Here is a 21,255-nt window from a genome sequence, read left to right on the forward strand (position 1 = left end):
TATTTTAATTTGTAAATTCGGATGGACTTAATAATTTAAAATTACGCGCCAGCTTTCAGCCCCGACTACGAGAATCGATTTGTAGGCAAGTTCACGTGACAAAGTAAAGATCAATTATTCGCGGCGAGAGATCCGCACTCCGCGGAGTCGTGCGTTACGTTCTGTACGCGTCAACATCAGCTGTTGTTTCGCTGTCGCGTGAAATGACAGTTTCGTGGAGGTTCATAATGTGGAAATCGTTTTCGTGAGGGTGCTTCTTCGTCTACCGCGGAGGTGAGCCGTATCTGATCTTTTTCTCCGGGTAAGATGAACGGGAGTTTGGGAATAATGCGCGGACCAGAGCAACATCCTCAGAGATTTGCGGATTATTTTGTCATATGCGGATTAGACAAAGATTCAGGCCTAGAGCCAGACAAGTATTTCGGTGAGTTCCACTATCTTTTTCTGAGCATTTTTGGTAAAACGAACGATGATCCTCTTGATACGAATCGTTTAGTATTTATTTAATCTCCAACGAGAGTTGGAATCGCTGTTATGAATGTTCGGTGGCTTTTATGGTCTGACAGAAAGACTGTGCTACTGTTGCAATTTTCGAAATCGCTAGATTGCGCAATGATAGATAATATCACAGAGCACTGTCAGTTATTTACGTCTATAAGATAGCTTGTATTCAAGAGTCCGAGAAGATTCATTAGTTCTCATTATCTTTTCATTCTTGGTTTATGGAATTTTTTTTGTTGATTGTAAGATTAATTTCTTTGTAAATTAAGGGGCGAGGTTTATGTAAAGCATAGGTTGTATAACTACTTGTTTTATTTGCACGTGATTGACACGTGAATTTCAATCGATGCCATTGCACCCTTTATAAAATATATCCCTTTGAGCAGACTCGTTGACAGTTCTATCAAACACATCGTCAGTATCTTCTCGTAATATAAAGTGATAAAATATTTTTTAAAATTTTAGATATTCGTCTTATATTCAAGTATGCTAGATAGCATATCTTCTGTAATAATATTTTCCTGAATGAATGTTTTATTCTTGATATGTTTTCAAATACAAATAGCCATCAATGTCAACATATCATATATAATCTTGTTAAGTTAGTAACATAGAAGGAAGCCACATTTTATAGAACCTTATACGCTCGATAATAATCAAGTTCATAGTGTATTTTTATTTTCATATTTTTTAATGCCACTTAAATCGATATTTTCAGTTGCTTATTTTAATCTTCCGTAAAGAGGATGTTCGTTACACGTTTCAACATGTTGCCATTATCAGTATTACTAAATGTTAAGTGCAATAAACAGTATTCGTTTATCATTAGTACGTTATTACATAATTATTATTTTGATAATTTAGGTACACGTATTTATAGATACATTAGAGAAAAATATGTTCAGATTATCTTGTTATTTGTACTAAAAGATAATTATAATTAGAATTAAACGATTCCACTTTGTAGCAGTGTCAAGTATGATGTAGGTTACCTTAAAATAATTTTTCGGCGAAATAAATTCTAATGTTACTCGCAATTTCAAGTTAATTACAAATAGAGTAACAATTCTTAAACATTTTTATTCTGATTTACAACACAGCAGTCAAAATTATACAATACTTATTACAGTTTACAGTAGTACAGTATATTTTATTAAAATCTATTTCCCAAACTGTTTTCGTCTAATAAATATTTTTTATGATATAATATCAATATATCAATATAAGGAAAGTATTATCTATTCAGTTAATTTTTTTGCCACGAAAATATAACTCATTATTATAAATAGAATTATTAATTAAATTACGAAATATTTGTATAATATGTTATTTCAAGCAATAAAATTTATCTCGATTTATATTAGGTGCTTATACTTTATTAGGTGTACTGATTGTTATCGATAAATTGATAATTGACGAAACGAAATTACATTTTGGTTATTCATGTGTCCGATTAGCCAATGTCTTCATTTTTCTACAAAACTTGTAAACATCACTGTATATGTGCAATGATTAATAGTTCGTAGCAAGATGAGAAAACGGGTGGTGTCGTTGAAAATGCAATTACTAGCCTAATTTGTTAGTCAACTTTGTTGAATATTTTACTGTTGCTCGACTGACGGTTAGCAACACTCAGCCGTGCAAAACCGCTGGAAACGCGAACAATGAGGGCACAGGAAGCAACGGATCTTCTTGGGAAGAAAGATGTTTCTCTCGTTTGAACGATTTTTCCTGAGAACGACTCGGAAGATCGTTTTATAGAGCATAGTAGCATGTCATCGTTGAGAAAATTCCGCATTAGAAACTGCACGTGTGGAGTGATGACCATCCTTTTTGTTATAGCGATTGGCCGCAGTTTCTTCTGTTTATTTACGTAATTTCTACAAACTTGGCGCAATGCTTATTTAGATTAGCATTTCACGGCCATGTTTGTTTTCCCCTTATACTCTATTTACTACTAATACTTCGAAAGAAGACTTGCTTCCTTTATATGGTAGGAAATAGGAAGTTGTGAAAATGCAGTTTTGAATAAAAAATTAGAGAAAATTGCAATTGCTGGTTTTTACTTAAATATTACGTAGTACAATTAAAGATCGTTTTTTGCTATTTCCTCCATTTCTGTTCATTTGTATTCGAAACAAGAATTACGCATTTGTGTTTGTGTTATCATAAATACATTGTCAGATATATTACGTACTTATTACAAAACACGAAGCAAAGGTTCTGATAAAGACAGCAATTTATTATATGGGATAAAGCGCGTCTTAGTTATTATTGAATTATATACATATTATATATAGTCAGTTACTAAAGTAAACGTGCTCCTCTTAAATAGGGAATATTAGATATGGTAAAAATATTAGCCCTGCGAAGTCTCTCGACACGCTAAGACACATATTGATAAATTATGATATAATTTATTCATTTTCACCTTACGAAAGATACACATAGTGTTATACCTACGTGAGATAAAAAATAGTAGGCTTAATATTATATTTTTATCAATGTATGTATTAATATCTTGTAGGTCTTTCCTAAGCATCAACAGTATTCTATTATCTTCTTGATGTTGAGAAAATTGAAAAGTTATATAATTTTTGATCTAATTTTATCCCAAGATTTCAATTCTTTCCATTCCTGTTAGAAATATACAATAATAATAATAATTGTGTTGTTATGTAAATATAAATAATTTTATGACAAAATGCATTTTCAGTTTCTTTGTTAAGTTAGATGACCGTTAAGTTAGAAAACCGTATGTAGATATAACTTGTATTTAATCATATATACAACCAATACATAATTACTAGTATTATTATCATGTTTTATATTTCTCATTATTTATTAAATTCTTTTGCTAAGTACATATAAAATCTCCAGTTGGATATCAATGAAACAAAACAATTTGACAAACAACAATGAGTAATGAGCTTTGTCCTTAGAAGCATATTTTGATCAAGTTATATGTGCTTACTATTTCCAAACAGACGTACTCAAACGAGATACATATGTTCTCATACAAGAGCATCAAATGTCGTTCTTAGTCGATCGTGTCAGCTTCTTGGAAGAATTTATGTAATGTCGTTAGTTTTCCAAGGTGGACGGACATGAGGCGTAACTCAATCCTGAAAACTCGCGCGCTAGCCGATGAAAGTGGCTAGTATTGAGTTACGACACACTTGTTTCGCTACGAATTTCTACGGTTGTTAAATGCAACACGTGTGTGCATCGTGGTGTATGGTATTCTACTGTATCGGTATTCTACTATATTCTACTATATCATACCGCAATTTATCACTAGCTTCTAGTGTTATACATTAACATTCTACGTTTATGATTTAAGTTCCTAGCAAATAAAAAATAATGATTTCAATTAATAATTTTGACCTGAATTAAACTCCTAGTTACAAGAAAATTACAATAGATTAGCAATTAGTTGTTAATGAGACAATTATGAAGTTTTAGTTAGGTGAATCTTTGCTGAAAGGAATTTAATTTACTTTTAGAATATTTTAAGTGTATTTATCTATTTGAAATTTTTAAGTTTTAATTATTTATCTTTTGAGAAAAAAGTTTTGGATCATAATTAGATTAAAATAGATATTGTTTTACCTTCTTTGTCATTAAAAATTTCAGTTTTAGTCTAAATTTCTCAATTTCCAAATTTATATACTAATTATAATACTACAGAAAATCCAAAATATTGAAAAGATCTCGAAAATTAACTTCTTTTTATAGATTAATTTTGAACGTTTTAAAAATAAATAATACGTAAAGTGTTTCTCTACACTTCTCCAATTTTTTTTTTATGGGAAATTTTTTTTTCTTCTTTGTCGAATTTCTTTATGCAGAAGTAAACGTTGTAATCTTATCCGAAAGGGATAAAAGAATGTTGTACGCGTGGAGACTTTGCCAGTATAGATTGAAAGAAACGCGACATGAAACGAGACGCAGTTTGTACTTTTACCAACGTTCGGCTGAAAAATACTCGGGCTATAAATTGAAATGTAATTCTGGCGCGCCCCAGAAGCGTATCTCATTCTGCGCGACGAACAAAGGCTAATTGTGAACAATGGCAACAAGAAGGAGATAATTCCCGCTTTCGTTGAATCGTAACCTTCGACCTCGTCCGTTCGACGTGTTTAGCCGTGTCGCGTAAAATGAATATACTGAGTGACGCGTTGAAAGAGTTGCTGATGAAACCTATTTAATTTTCAGATATCAAACATTTCATAATAGCTATCTTATCAAAATTGCGTAGCCATCTTTCTATATCAAATATAATTTTGCTAAAATATGAATTCTGATAGAACTGTACACAAATTATGGCAAATTGGAATATTAGTGGATGAAGTTAAGTTTGGGGTAAAATGTAAATAATTGACAAATAAAATAATTGACAATTGTATGAAATTGTTAATTAGAAAGATTTTTGATAAAATAAACGATCCGTGAAATGTATTTGGTTTGTAAAAAAAAGACATTTTTTATTGTCGTAATGTGTTATACAAATACACATACGTATGTTTACAAAAATTATTTTATACGTATTGTATCTTAGGATAATTATAAGCAATGAAAAAGCATTTGGCTTATTAACAAAAGCAACTTGTTTTATTTGTAAGAAAATTTGTAAGAATAAGAGAAAAGGAGAAAGAGAAGGAAAAGTTAGGTAGCTTTCTGTATGATATATTTCGTGATAGTAGTTTCCTGGAGTTTTTCTAAAAAAGAAAGTTCTCGAATAAAGCGCGGTGCGACAAAGAAACAGAGGGGAATTCTAAAGATACTGCACGCTGAGAGCAGCTGCAACAGATGCAGCGCAATGCATCGTGAGCAGCCTGAACACCCTCAAGGGTAACAAAATTAATCAGAACACAAGAACGTTTCGAAACGAAGTTCATTTATTTGTCTAGCGCGGTATTAATAATCTAGTTAGGATGTTATCTAACTATTGTTTTTTAGCCAATTGAATTCAAGATATCATATAAAATATATCCCTAATAATATACTTTTATTATATTAAAACATTTTTTTAATAGCAAACGCAGCTTTAAAAAACGTTATACAGGCTAGATTTTTAATAGATATTTATTTGTTCTTTTTAAAAGTCATTGGTAAAAACGTAATAAGTAGTTTGATACAATTTCACATCAAACCTATATTTTCATTTGACTTTGAGATTATGTATTTGTATCATCTTCGTGAACATTACAAAAGTATTAATAAGATTATTCTTTCTGCACACTAGTATTACTTAAATTAAATTAACATAAGAGTGATGTCAATATTATTCATTTCTTAAAAAACATCGTAGATATATTTTCTACTTTCAAAAGACTTGTGTCTGTAAATGTATCAAGTCATCCCCCCTTTTAATTATTTTATGTTAAAATATTTCTTCTTATTTATCTTTTAGTCATCAAGTGACGTAAATGTCAGAAAATTATAAGGGAAATTATATTTTTGCTATGTAATAACAATAACATGCTAACAATAAAAGAAAACTGCGGAAGAAGATATGTCACATTTCCTATTTTTCATATATGGATAGTTTTAAAGTTCAATATATTGTCAATTAATCCCCTGTTATAAAAGTTATCTTCCTATTTGATCTCAAAATTAGTTTTGCTACAATAAAATATACAATAAAATAAATATCTATTTTTTCAGCTTCTTTTTGCTTTAATAGTTATACTTTTAACTTCTACATTTCGTTAAATATATCTTTGAATCTGACAGGTTCTTTTCACTTCTATCTATTTTATATTTAAGTATTAAATATAATAATTTATTTTAAGTATTTACTATCTGAGATAATACATGTTAATTTACTAAATTATTTATATAAAAAGATGTTTATATCGATAGATATATACTATCTGCTAATAAACAAATAGTTTTGTAAATTATAAGTATTGTAAATATTATTTGTTCTCGAATTATATACAATTTATTTTAAGAAGATAATTGAATTTGTTTTTAAAAATGAATAGTAGTGTATCGAATAAAACAGTTATCATTTACAGGTTTGTTACTTTGTGGTTTGGATGATTTCCGGTACAATAGATTCACATATCTCTCAATCCCAATAGAAGCAGCCAGTATGCTCAAACTCACCCATTCGTCAATTTAATATGTTGGTATAGTGAGACGGTTCGATCGATCCAGTCGCTCGCAAAGTTCAGTTATTAAATACGTCTGCTTCGTTATGGTAAACGATGCTTGTCGCAGGATGATAATAAGCCAGAAAAATGACTTTTCTTAATTAAATTCTACTTTGCAACTATTTGTGAGCAATGTATCTTGTAAAAGAGAGTCTATGTATTTTAAAGTTACCAGAAATGTCAATGATTAAATGGTTTATATGAACCGATAAATATTGAAATCGATGTTTATCGTGGCGATAGCTTGCCGATAATTATTAGTAGCATCTGCATTATCGATATTTACCGATGTGTATTTAGGCGAATTTCAAAGTGTTATTATGAAAGGTAAAATTTCTGTACAAAGTGTGCGAATATTGTAAAAAAACATTAAACATGCAAATGGTACGAGAAAATATATTTGATAAAATTATCATTTCATCAGGGATAAATGAAAATAAACAAGATTGCTTAAACCATTTACTATATATTATATTGTATAAGAATTATACTGTGGGCTTAGATTTGTGGTATAGCTGATGTCAGAGAAATTCCATAGCTCGAAATTAGAAGAAAGTCAAGAGTAACAAAATTACAGGCTTTACTTTTGAGTAGATAGAGTTTGGAAACATGGCAAGTAACATCTGTATTTAACTAATTTCTGACTGCATCTGAGTGAACAATTAACAGGAAGTTATATTACATGTTAAGATAAGCCGAAAATGTGAAATAAAATTTTTGCGCCTGTAGTCTCATTATTGATAAAATATGTTAGAATTAAACAATTTTTCGAGTACATGTGTACTGAATTATTTTTTGACCCGATATTTCCAAAACGACTTTCTCCACTTTCCAAACTTCCCTTTTGTCAAAACGAAGCTTTAAATACAAAGTTTTACTCCACTTATCAATTTATTCAATCAATTCATCAATCTTCAACTTATTATATTTTGTTATCTAGGATATGTAATCCGCGGTCGATTGTCTGTTCCTATCTAGTTAGAAATTAGTTAAATTTTCGTATATTTACTTTTAAACACAATTTATATTATTCCTCGTTTTTACATTATTATTAATATTATTTTGGACTACATAATCCCCCCTGATATTGGTAAATCTATGGTAAATTATTATAGATTTTTCGTATTACGTATCTGCATATATTAATTGGATATTTTTAATAAACTAGTGGAATATATTTTTACTTATATTATATTTTGTGAATATCGTCAAACGTTACACGTATCGTTTTGATAGTAGAGTTTTCAATTTTCGTAGTTTTTTTTACTGAAGAACATATGTATCCATGGAAATATAGTAAATTGTGTTTCCATATGTTTCTTAACTATTGAAAAAATCGTTTGATTCGATCAGTTTTAAGAAAACTTTTTCTTATTGTGATTACTTCTGGAAAGTTTAATTATAGATACGCACATATTCGGTGTGGTAATTATTTCATATAGTTTAAAATGAGGATAACGATGAAAATAAAAGACATAATAAATGCAGGAGAAAGTACGATAGAAATGTTGTGCTGAATAGGAGAATCGCTTACGTAGATGTACATATGATATACACTCTTTAAAACAGAATAACATTTTCAGAATTGAACCAAATGACTTGAGTTTTTTTTTTAGAAGTTAGAAGAATTTATTTACTAGGTGACGTAAAAAACTTTTTTAAAGACTTTCTACAACTTTTTTATATGGCTCTGTAATGAAAATTTAAACACATTTTGGAAATTTATGTGTTATACATAAACTAAACCTTCTAGCTTATCAAAAAAAGAAAAAAGTCAAATCATTCGATCCCTTTTTAAAAAAATTGTTCTGTTTTATAGAGTGCGAATATAAACAGTAATTGTACATACATCAATTTTTACTAATCTTATTTTTTTATTTCTTCCAAAATTAGTGTTACGAGTGGTATTTCAGCGGTGTTTTAATATAATGTACAATGTACAGTATTATAGTAGTATAGTTCTGTATTATTTCTTCGATTACATGTATTTTACGATAATATAGATTTTTGCTATAAAAGCAAATAAAAAAGTATATATATATGTATATTATTCAGAAACTTTTGTGATTTGAGGAACATAATTGTAAAAGAAACGTCCATATTTTGTTAATAAAATTTAATTAGTTACCTATGCATTTAATACCAAGATCACATGTAATCCATAGAAAAAGAGAAGCTTCCAAAGTGATATTGAGTTAATTTAAGAATTAACGCAATAAATAACAAGGCAACATATGATCTAAGTATAATATCTAATCCACAATAAAATCATCTAATTGCCGTTCGTTTCTGCGAACTGTTTTCTCAATTGAAGCAAACGTGGTTAGGTACGTGTATGTTTAACTGAGCATACATAATTCGATCGGCCTACGGTATAATGAAAAGAAGGGAAGAATACATTGCATTAACATGTAACAGTCCTCGATGCACTTTAATTTAACAGGAAACATATAAACCTGTGCAATCACGTTTGCTGTTATATCGCGGTAGAAGAATTGAAACTTTCCAAAAAAGCAATTTTGCTAGAATTGCAGGCACTATCGAAATATATCTAAATATTGTAAATATGTATGGAGTTGATGTTGCGTACGTCGCATAGCGTGGCATTTTAATACTCTGGCAAAATAAAATGTAATTTTGATACAGATGTATACAAATTTATTGTGAATTTATTGAGAATGAATATTACGAAAGTATTAGAATATCCATTTCGCCAGAAAACGTACAAATTGTTCGAAAAAATAATCAACATTTAATAGCCTGATAATAATGACTGATAAACTGACTTTCTTCGTTTGATCATATGTCACGTATTATATATTTACTCGAATTCTTTTTATAATTTTATTATACCGATACCCTAGCGTGAAATTTTTATGTATGTACTGTTACATGCTGTTATTCGGGATATGTTCATATTTTTTTCAATCAGAATTTTATTAATCTTTTAGATCCTTATAACATTTAACACGTAATTTAACCTCTCTTTTACAATTAGGCTTTTAACAGCTTCATTATATTTACAATGTTAATTTTTTACTTATGGCTGGACTTGGAGGCAATACAATAGATACGTAAAATATTATTTCAGACAAACGATGACATCTATCATTCAATGTCAGCGTTTGTTTCTTTTTATGGTAAACTGACAATATTTTGGCATCAATGTTACAAATGAATTAATTTTTCTTTCTTTAAGTGTTTGACATATTTTAGTACTTGTTTCAAATGGAAAATTTCATTTTGTAACACTGAAAATTTTTAACAAATTTTTATTTTGAGCATCTCTTATTGAAAATAGGGTGTTTTTAAATTTGAAAATTATAATTCAAGTAACAAATTACAAAGTTAGAAATTAAGAATCGCATTAATCTGCTACTATCAGTTTTACTTTTACTTTTGCTATCATTCTTGTAATACTTTTCTTACTTCACTTAACTATTTAAGTACTATTAAAAAAAAAAAAGAAATGCTAAATACTTATCAACATTTAATTGAATATTATGTTTTATATCGAAACTAATATTTCTTAGAATATTTGCGTAAAATTATTTTTCTATGTAAATTACATTTAAGCAATGTAATTTATTATTTTGACGCAGAATATATAGATGGCACAAGCTTTTAATAAGAACATACATGTGCACATATTTTGAGAATATCTTCTAGGTTTTTTTGACCAGCTCTTTGAAAATAGTCCTCTGTGCGTCACTTTCTCTTTGATTCTCATTCATTTTTCTTTATATTCACGCACCATTTTCGCAGAAAAGTATTTGTGCTCATATATAACGCATTTATTTTTATCGTTGTTTATCTGCTCACGAATTCTACGGGTCACTACGTTTCATTGAATCGTCTCGCGATGCCAACTATCTATAACGTATCATTGATTTGAAGATCACCGACTTTTGAAATTTAAATAGGAACGAATGTCGATGCCAATGTTGGATTTAGGAAATAACGTTAATTTGTATCGATGACTGATTAAGTTTCTCGTAGTCATCTTTCTTTGAATTTATTGTAGTTAGTAGAAATAATTGGTATCCATTAGTAGGATTCAACTGAACTTGCAGCTTACTGTTAATTGTTTAAAGTATTTCTTTCTTTTTAATTTTGTTCCGGTCTTTCTATTCTTTTCAACTTAGTTGTGTTTCTTTTAACGTTAACAAATATCTGAAATTTGAACAAGATATGAACAAGTCCTTATTGATATGTACGATTCCTCGCTTTAATTTTATGTTAAACATCTTAAAATATTCCAAATGTTTTTTGCTTGCTAAAACAAAAGTAAGATTGAAATACGTATGTACATATATAAAAATTCGAGCAATGCAGCAGAGTTAGATTAGACTTTATAGAAAGCTGTATCACTTTATTTAAAGGACAATATAAACTATTAACACTAAATTATTTTCACATAATATATACTATATTACATTTGAACAGTTATATACGTATAACAATTTTCTGGTCAGCATCTGATTAGTTATTTAAAAGTTAAATTAAATGCGTTTCCTTAATTGAGTCAGCATTCTTTTTTAGAGGTCAAATGTAGTCACAATTAAATACCTGCATCATAACTGAAGATGATTATAGCTTTTGAAGTTGTGATTATACTATGTACTCACATCAACGACATTTACAATTCTTAGCCTGTGAATATCAATTAAAAATATACATATCTGGTTATACACAAAGAATTTTTTATATTTTAGTCCGTACGTTGTTCTATTTTTCCTTTATTTCACGACGGAATAAAGGAAGAGCTATTCTGTCTAGAAGAGTCTTGTTTCCGGTAAACAGTATAGGTTATCAGTAAACGATGGCTGTTTACGCAAGGAAAACACATTCATCTAGCAAGTACGCGGAACATGTATCTATGTCACTAGTATATATTCGTAAGATAGTAGGTAATCATTTGATTATCTTCTTATTGCTATACAGGGTGACATAATAATATATCGTTAGATTTTTATCACGTTTAATTTTATAGTAGCATAGTACACCATTACTATCACGAGGAGTATCAATGAAGACGCATTGAATCAGTTATTATACGACGATTTAATGATCAATAAACCTGTCTTCATGAAATGGACCTTTCATTAATGTTAAGTACGATGTTAATACTGCAGTAATATTTTTTATCATAATGTATGCTCTTATAAAACATTGATGAGATTTTGATTTCATACTATATAAGTAAGTACACTACCGCTCAAAAATGTCCGGTCACCTTTTTCTGACAGAGTGTAATTCAATCAGAAGTTTATGGGAAAAATAATTTACAATTATTTTATTTTTTATCATCGTTACAGCTGTACATCGTAGAATATTAGGTACTTATCGATATGTCCCTCACCTCATTGATGATGTATGATTTTTTAATATATTGTAGAAATCAACATTTTGAACAATTCTTTCCTATACATATAAATGTATAGAACCGTCGCATGGCCCTAACTTCCGTCGGCACCACCACAGTGAATCCTGTCTATAATTCTTCATCCGTGACAACATATTAAAAATATGGCCGAATAAAATGTCACCTAACCCAAATCTATATATATTATAAACAAAAGATAAGAATTAGGTTTGGATTAGGCTTTACTTTATCTCATTGTCGTAAGGCGGCCGAGAACTAATACTAGCGCATAAACTATCACGGATGCACAATCATGGGCAGAATTCACTGTAGTAGTACCGACAGTTTTTTTGCGAATCTCTTGAAGCTAAGGCGGAAACAATAAAAAGCTGTTCAAAATCATGTTCTTGACACATACTCAAAAGTTATTGAAATCGGCGAAAAATAACGTGCTATAACTTACTTGACATTCGTTGTCTTGTCGGAACTTGCGGAACTATTTTGTTGAAAAGCTCTGAACTATTTATATTTTCTGAATTATAAATCATACGAAGATTTTTTTCTATTAACACCAGGACCAGCGACGTTATTCCAAACTGTAAATAAACACGATGTAATTCTAAATTAATTTACATTGTAATTCAATTAAACAATGTACATCTGCATTATTGCTGCTTTTTAAACGAAATTTAAACTTACAATGCATTGGTTCGAATAGTAAAAATTACTTTTAGTCCGCAATTTGTAATTTGCTTACAAATTTAATAAAATTCATATATGTGTATGTACTATTACCGTGAATCTATCAAGTGAATACTTATCAACGGTTATATAACATATGCGTGTACAATGTGTATAAAAATATTTGTACAGTATTTTACACGTTTGTTCTTTTTGGTAAAACCGCAGAAAAGCTAACTATGCGCCGATTTCGATGATTTTTTAATACGTGCTGAGGGACACGATTTCCAACAACTTTTTCCTATGCATATTAGCGTCGGTTTCGCTTAGTGTCGAGATATTTGCAAGAAACTGTCAGTACCACACAATGAATTCTGCCTATAGTTGCGCGTTTGTGGCAGTGTATGCGTCGGTTTAGCTACCGGCCGCTAACTGCTTATCTTCTGTTTATAAACGAGAGTTCGTGTTTCTTCGAAGACCTTGTGCACAACGTGAAATGCAAGACTATAATAAATGTCTGTTATAACTCAATTAAATGTGAACATCATTAATGTGTTGGGTTTGAGTTACTTTTTTCAATCAGGTCGCCATGAGGCGGCCGGCTACGCTTCCGTGAAATAAAAATAATTATTCCTTTCGTAAAATAATATCAATTATTTATTCGCTTACTATTTTTATAATTAATTTGTTGTTATTTTACGCAAGCGTTGCCTCGTGGCGGCCGGATTGAAGAGTCTAAGCCGAAGCCAAACCCAATACATTGATGATATACACTTTTAATTGAATTATAAGTTGCAACAGACGTTTCTTACAACGTCGCATATTCACGCTGCGCACGAGGTCTTTAAGCTCTTTCGACCCTCGTTTATAAACAGAAGATAAGCGGCAGGCAACCAAACTGACGCATATACTACACAGACGCACAACTATAGGCAGAATTCGCCGTAGCGGCACCAGGAATTTTTTGCGAATATCACAGAAACTAAATGAGCACTTCTTACATGCATAGGAGCAAGTTATTCAAAATATCCATTTCTACAACATATCCAAAGATCATCGAGATTGGTGGGTAGTTAGCTTTTCATCAGTTTTATGTTCTGTTCTTTTTAACATTTATGTATTGATCAATTACGTCTGAACATTAAACAGTTCCTAATGCAAAGTAATACTTTAATCTAATTAGAAAAAGAATTGATATCGTAGGAGTGGTATATTAAGGGTAAAAAGTGGAAGAGGTATCTTGATAGGTGATAAAGTTCCAGTTTCTAACACGTTAAATACACCATAGAAAATATATTATTCGTACTTTCCTAATGTTCCCTTCTCCCTCATTGCGAGCGTGGGTGACGTCATCATAAACGGGGTCATTTATGCGCGAAGGGTCCACGTCATTTAAGTGCGTAAGCATTTAAAGGGCGGAAGTATAGTTGCAAAGCCAAATTCATATGATACGTATGGGCTGCACGAGCAACCGTTTCTATGTGTTGCAAAATACTTATAAACTTGGATTATTCACTTATTGCATAGATTATTCTTCTTATCTTGGATTGTTGATTCAATTTATGCAGTTTTATAATGTTGATATTTTATTATACTAATAGCTTTTAAACAATTTGTTCCCAGAACATTGATCTTTATTCCCTTAAAACGCAGCTATATAATATTACTTATCGCTTATTTTACTACAAATATAGAAATCGAAACTTTTTCCAAAAGATAGTATCGAGCATAATTTTATAAACATTTACGTAAAAAGGTTAATGACATAAGGCTTGTTTCATTTCGACACATTTTCTTAAAATTATTTCTATTGAATTTTATGTTATTATTTTATATAATACATTGTTACGATGTGTTATTGTATTATTATTATTTTGCTATATATTATATATTTATGTTAGGGACAAATATCATTAAAAATAATTATACAAATTATACTTACATACAAAGATCTTGTTTCTAGATCATTAAGCATATTGAGATATTGGATATGATTTATCTTTCTAATATAAAAATTTAAGACTGTTTTTTTACTACGTTATTAGTCATGATTCGTTATGAGTCATCTGGTAGTAGAGCTTAAAATAATGCTGTTTTTGGTGGCGTGAGAAAATGTCTCAAGTGTGAAAAGTATGTTTTCAGAAAGTACATAATGCCGTAAAAAATTTTGTCACTGTAAAGGTTCGTTATTACGTGAGTGGTGGCGAAGATAGATTCATTTTACATATAATACCTCTTTCTTTTGAAATTATAATCTGATCGTTAAAAATCACAGGAATTAATGGAAAAAGACGTGTCTTCTTATATATAGTTTATTTTTTACATAATTATTGAAATAACAATCATGTTATTGTAACTACTAATCTATTCATGATAAAATTATTAATTATAATTGATTTATGATCCACAGACACATTTTTAAGTAAAAATATGTGTCTTTTTTAGTACATACTTAAGAATTTTTAATTAAACAAATTGAATGTCCCGTTTAGTTTCGCAAATATTTTTCATAAATGATAATTATGTTAATGTATCCTATTTGTAAAAATCATATGCCATCAAATGATAAAGTTTATAAACTTCTTTTTCAATTACTTCGTACTAACCTAATTGAATAAGTTAATTAAGAGATGGGGAGAATTAGCTAAAGTGGAAGTTTAAGAAGGGGATGGTCCTGTAACTGAGACACTCTCGTCGAAATCGGTCTAAACTAGAATCGTATCTTCTTTCCATACTCGAAACCAATATGTCTAAAAATAACATTTCATATGTGGTAAGGTAATACAACCCTTTCGTAGATTGAGAAAAAGGTGTAGTATTTCGAGGAAAAGGAATGAAATGTGAAGTGGTGGATAGTTTTATGATAATTAAAAATTCTGCCGACGTTATTATTAATAATTAGTTGATACTTTAATTCTGTATTAATTTAAAATTGTTATCAGCATAATTTGTACGAAGAGACATTGTATCTAATAAATAAACTACGGATTTTTATGAAAATTTATACTTTTATCGATCTCCCGTATTTATCTGTACAAATCATAAATAAGATCTAAATAGAATTTGTTTCACGTCCTAAAAATTATGAATGTTCTGGATATTTCATATATTTTTATATATTATATGAATTTTATGCATTTTTTCAACCTCAAATTTCTCATAAGTGTATAAAAACCCGCAATATGCTGATAACACAGCGTGAAAAATGAAAATAAATTCAGTTAATATAAAAATGAAAAATTATTTTCAGAAATTGATCTTTTTATTTGCACTTTATTCAGAAGCAACTATTTTAACATTCTAATCATTTGTGTTCTGAAACGAGCTGTAGGAGGTGAAACAGAACTTGAATTTATCATTCTGGCTTATGTTCAAGATATAAATATTATTAAGGTGTATTATTTTTAGATGAAAATGGATTAAATAGAAATTCCATGCTTTTCAGAAGAGAAATTTACATTTGGAAGTCATTTGTATCTTTTCTTTCTGGACTGTAGAACCATAGATAAATAGAACCATCAAAAGTTTTGCTTCTACTGCAAATTTTTTGAAAAAGAAATATAGGACATAAAAATATCATCATTTTTTTCAATACTAAATACAATACTTTATATACATAAATCTATCACCCCAATCTATGTAACTTTTTATGAGTTTTAAAGACGTTAGAATATTTTCTTTTTCTCGTTAATTAAACTGTACATTTATAGAAATTTTCCTAATTGAAGTTTTGTAGAATACTAGACTTTTTCTAGCACCTTGATTCTTATCTGATCGTTATCTAAATTATAAATTCTCTTGCTTGCTATTTCTTTCTGGATTGTTTTCTCGCAGCCTTTATTTAAACGAACGTTTGTTGTACGGTTCAGTCTCGTTTGCACAAGTTCAGAATGAAGTGAGGAACTAGGACGAATCGTGCTCCAGTTGGCAAAATATTTTTAGCCACGTCGAGGTTTGCAAAAAGAAGGATACCGATGAAAAACGGTTTAACTCTTTCATTGGTTTATCGATTGTCATGTACCCATTCATGCATTTCGATAAGGGTGTGTCGAGTAGATGTGAAATGATGGAAGACAATTTAAAGCAACAAGTCGATAAAAATATGTACAATTCGATTATAATGATTTTTTATTGCACTAAATTGACAAGAAAATATGTGTGAATATATAGGTAGAAATATAATATATAATTCGTGGTATCATCGAAAGGGGGATGATTTATCGTGAAGATGTGAGTGGAAGATGTGTAGCAAATCATTTCTGAGAAACGTTGAATTTTGAATAGAGTTAATTTCTTGGAAGTTAGACATTAATTACTTAAGTTATATTTAAAATAAAGAATTTAAAGATTATTAAATAAAAAAATTATAGTGAGTTTTTATAAATTTCCTTGTCACGACTCATTATTATTATTTAGAATTATTCGATAGAATTTTTTGTTGTAACTATTATTTCTGTAACTTCCATAAAGGTTAAATTATGGAATCATATAATGTAGTTAAAAAGAAAATCAAAGATTGAGGTGTGTCTCTACAGTGTTTATTCTATATTACTGATATTACTATTACTGTTTGCTATATCGCATTGTATAATATTACCAAGATTATTGTGGAATATATTAATTAGAATATATTAATTCAGATAGTGTAATACACATATTTATAAGCGTGGAACGAGGAGAACTATTAATTGAATACCTACTTACGTCTGTTAGTGGAATTCAAACTTTTTACTGTTTTCCATTAATATTTTAAAATTGATTTTCATTATTGTTTTGAATCCCATACTGTATATATTTTGCGGTGTTTCATATGAAGAAAGCTGGATAAAGCACTGTTTACGAAGTGAAATCATTCTAAAATAAGCATTGCAATTTATAAGTGACGTACATAAGCAGCTATATTATGTAATGTAATAACGGATGGAATCGTATAACGTCCATTTTTATGGTAATATGGCAATTAATTTAAGTGTAACACTTTCGTGTAATCTTTCCGAATAAAAATTCATTTAATCAATAATTGTAGTAAATAATTGTAATAAATAAATAATTGTAGTAAATGATGAATAATTGTAGTAAATAAACTTGATAGATTATTAATGTTCCAACACATCCAAATCAATTCTCATTTTGAGAAGAGTCGGAAACGGGGTCAATGGAAGTAAGATTAATGTTGTGTTCTAAAAGGGCGCGATAAAAATGGATAGTATGAAGAAGAATAAAGAAAGAGAGATATAAAATTTCAAAGTTTCTAAACACCATAAAAATATACATTTTTCAATCTTCATTTCTTCCGTTTAATGTCATTATTTAATTTTGTAATTGTATCTGAGATTATTGTGGAAATAAACATAAAAATAAAAACTCATAAAAAAATAGCTATATGCATATAGGTAAAAAATATATAAGCTAAAAATTTAGTTATGATGAATGTATCTCGCTTTTGTTTTGCAAAATTTTGACCCGAACAGGATGTGCCCTTTGTGTTCGTGGATAATACTTGTTACATAGTGTCTCACGCGTGTAACGTAACCTCGAATCAATACTTTCTGCACTATAGGGGTACGCCTAACGTTTAATGCTCGTTTTTCGTTACCCTCTTCGGCTGTAATCTTCTTTTCTTCCTACATTTTATCCTTGCTGATCGGTCGTGCACGAGGTTGTATCGGAGACCACATCTTTCCAGTCTGATCTTACGCTATGATAGGCACATTACGTAGTAGTAACTGATCCTTGCATATTACTTTGCAAAATTACAAAGTTAACAATAACGCAACAAAGGAAGCTAGCTATTATGATAAAGTACATTTCTATAATGAAATCATCATATAAAAAAAAGGACGTAATTGAAAAATAAAAATAAAAACTTATAGAGAAATTAAAATAATTTTAAAGCTAAATAATCATGCTATAATGAATGTATATCGTACGACGGTATATTGGTGTTTAATTAAATATTGTATGTTTGTGTATCATTTCTTTTCATTTTATAATATGTACAATTTTATAAGAATAATTGTACAACCTCTATCAATTTTTTTATTCAATTTTTTTTTTTTCTTAGTCTAATAGATATGAAGCGATCATGGTGAAGACTATTCCTTTTTTTTTTAATCGGTAGTTATAATCTGTAAACAAATTATGAAGCAAAAATTAAGATGCAGAAATTACATAAAAAAACACATATGTACGTTTGCTGGTTTAATGATAAGGATCATTTAAGTTCAATACAGATGTTCATAAGAACATCTGTATCCTCACAATACGTCTTTTGAGAACTGCTTATGAAGTTGCTATCAAAGAAATGATAAAAGATATAGTGTGCACTTTGTTATTCGATTTGTAACATTCAGAAAGATTTTAACACTCGGCGAAGACACAATTTGCTGCCTCCTCAAGTTGTATAACGACTGTAGGAAACAAACTTTTCAAGAAAGTGTTGAAGAGTTAAACAAAGCGAAGTGGTTTCAGCTTCTTTCTCCTATATAAATTTCGTTTTTCTCTCTGCCCTTTTGTGAGGTAAAGGAATAGATAAGCAGCGAATACACATTCTTAATTTTTATTTTTGTAGAAAACTTAATTAAAAGTAGAAAGAATTATAAAAAATATTTCCTAAATTATATTGTATCAAGCTCGATTTCTTGAATATTATTCTCAATGGGTATTTGGATTCTGAAGGATAAAATTTGGATACATCTAATTTTAAGCGAGGAGAATGTTAAATCTTAACATTAGAACTATGAAATTCATCAAACTAACAAAATAATGAAAGACTTTGACCTTTCTTCTCTTACTAGATATTCAAATTATATTAACTTACTTTTGATAAACATTGATATAGACTTTTATTAAGATTGAAAAACACACATACTTATTTTATTCCCTCATACTACTTAGTTATAATTATTCAAATATAGTATAGTTACATACGTATTAAAAGTTAGTTGTACCGCAAAAGGTAAATAAAAAATAAAAATGATACTTTTAATATTTGAACTGTACATGGTAATGTTACATTACATTAGTAGTGTGGTAATATTACGTCATAATATTTCACGTACCTCAATTTTTAGAAAAATAAAACAAGAACTGTTTACTATCTAAGCTATTACATAATTATAGCATTATTTGCAGAGTTGTGTATCAATTTATTTGACTAAATACAGTTTACAACTAAACTTAAAATAACTTATGACTAATATCTAATAATAATTCATTTTTAAAATTGTGCATTTTCAAAAATGCTGTTTCTTTTGCTACTAAGAGTTATGTGTCCATTACAGCTTTCCAACTTGTTTGCAACAATATTGCGGTTTTGCATAATGTACATACGATTGTAATAGGATCTTCGGTTCTTCCGTTAGGTTCCATACCTGTTGGTGAAATATTATACTATATTATTTCAGAAACTAGATATCTATGTTGCATTATTACAGATAATTAATGATGTATCTTTTAATACTTATGCTTTTATGACGATATAACGAAGCATCATATGTATATATGTATGTATAGAATCTGTAAAAAATTACAATTGTATTACTCAATGAATTATAATTACAGAGTATTGTATATAATTCAATTACATCGTATTCAATTACATTGTAATTCATAATTTCGATCTCTCGAACAATTGAATTACAATGCAATTCGTAATTGTAATTGAAGTACAATTACAAAGTACAATATAATTGAATAAAAATTGCGAATTAGGAGGTAACAAAATTGAGAGATAAAGGAAGGAAAGGACTACGTGAAGGTTTCAAACAGAAAAAGATTATTATCAGTGATAAATATGGCATTATTCACAAATATTTATTTTACTTTTCCAGAGTTCTGATCTGTAATTCAATTACATTGTATGTCAATTATGCTTATTATTACAGTAATTAACAATTTAATTAATTAGAAAGTTTGTATTATGAAGCTGTATAATGCTTAACAATTAATTATATTATGAGATATTACCTGCAGCAAGCCATGTAATTATTAGTATACGATTATATATAAGATGGTTGAGAAAATTTTTTCAATTTTTTTTTAGTAAATTAGGTGCACCATAGTTAAGCGAAATATTATGCAATTTCCATTAATTTTATAGGTGTCCTACCATATTACAACAATGATATCACACTTTATTTCTTAAGTTCGGGATAAATTTAGTTAAAAATATTATAGTAAATATTTGTTAATTCTTTTCATTATCACCTTCAGGAAAAGATATAGAAATGAAAGCGATTTAATCGTAATGGACACTTATATGAGATGCGTTATTTACTTAAGAATTTAATTATCTGAGAAAGTTGGAGTTTATTCTTTTGTGAATTTGATATGAAGAAAGTAAGGAAAGCTACACAGCTATAATGATTACAACTTATTTTTCCAATGAAGCGTTTCTTTAGCAAGTCATAACATTTCATTTTTATAATATCACTTTTTTGTAATCATATGAAAGTACAATACAACGTCGATTTTCCGAACGTTGCACTATTCGAACACTTACTGGATCATTCTATTGCCCAAGCAATGTCGAGCAGTAAAAGG

At 29.0% G+C, this 21,255-nt stretch overlaps 1 protein-coding gene across 6 annotated transcripts in view; it reads left to right on the forward strand.

Moving 5' to 3' along the window:
* Positions 1-112: 112 nt before the first annotated feature.
* LOC122569893 (DENN domain-containing protein 5B) overlaps positions 113-21,255 on the forward strand; it is a 64,585-nt gene continuing 43,442 nt past the window's right edge. For 4 of the 6 annotated variants that reach the window (XM_043731527.1, XM_043731523.1, XM_043731524.1 and 1 more), the window contains exon 1: positions 113-424. In XM_043731527.1, the coding sequence (XP_043587462.1) occupies positions 307-424 (118 nt within the window). In that variant the 5' untranslated portion in view covers positions 113-306. The remainder of the gene's footprint in view (positions 425-21,255) is intronic. The other 2 variants (XM_043731528.1, XM_043731526.1) reach the window with 1 other exon arrangement.

The sequence above is a fragment of the Bombus pyrosoma genome, linkage group LG8 (assembly GCF_014825855.1).
Source record: "Bombus pyrosoma isolate SC7728 linkage group LG8, ASM1482585v1, whole genome shotgun sequence".
In the NCBI taxonomy this organism is placed as follows: domain Eukaryota; kingdom Metazoa; phylum Arthropoda; class Insecta; order Hymenoptera; family Apidae; genus Bombus; species Bombus pyrosoma.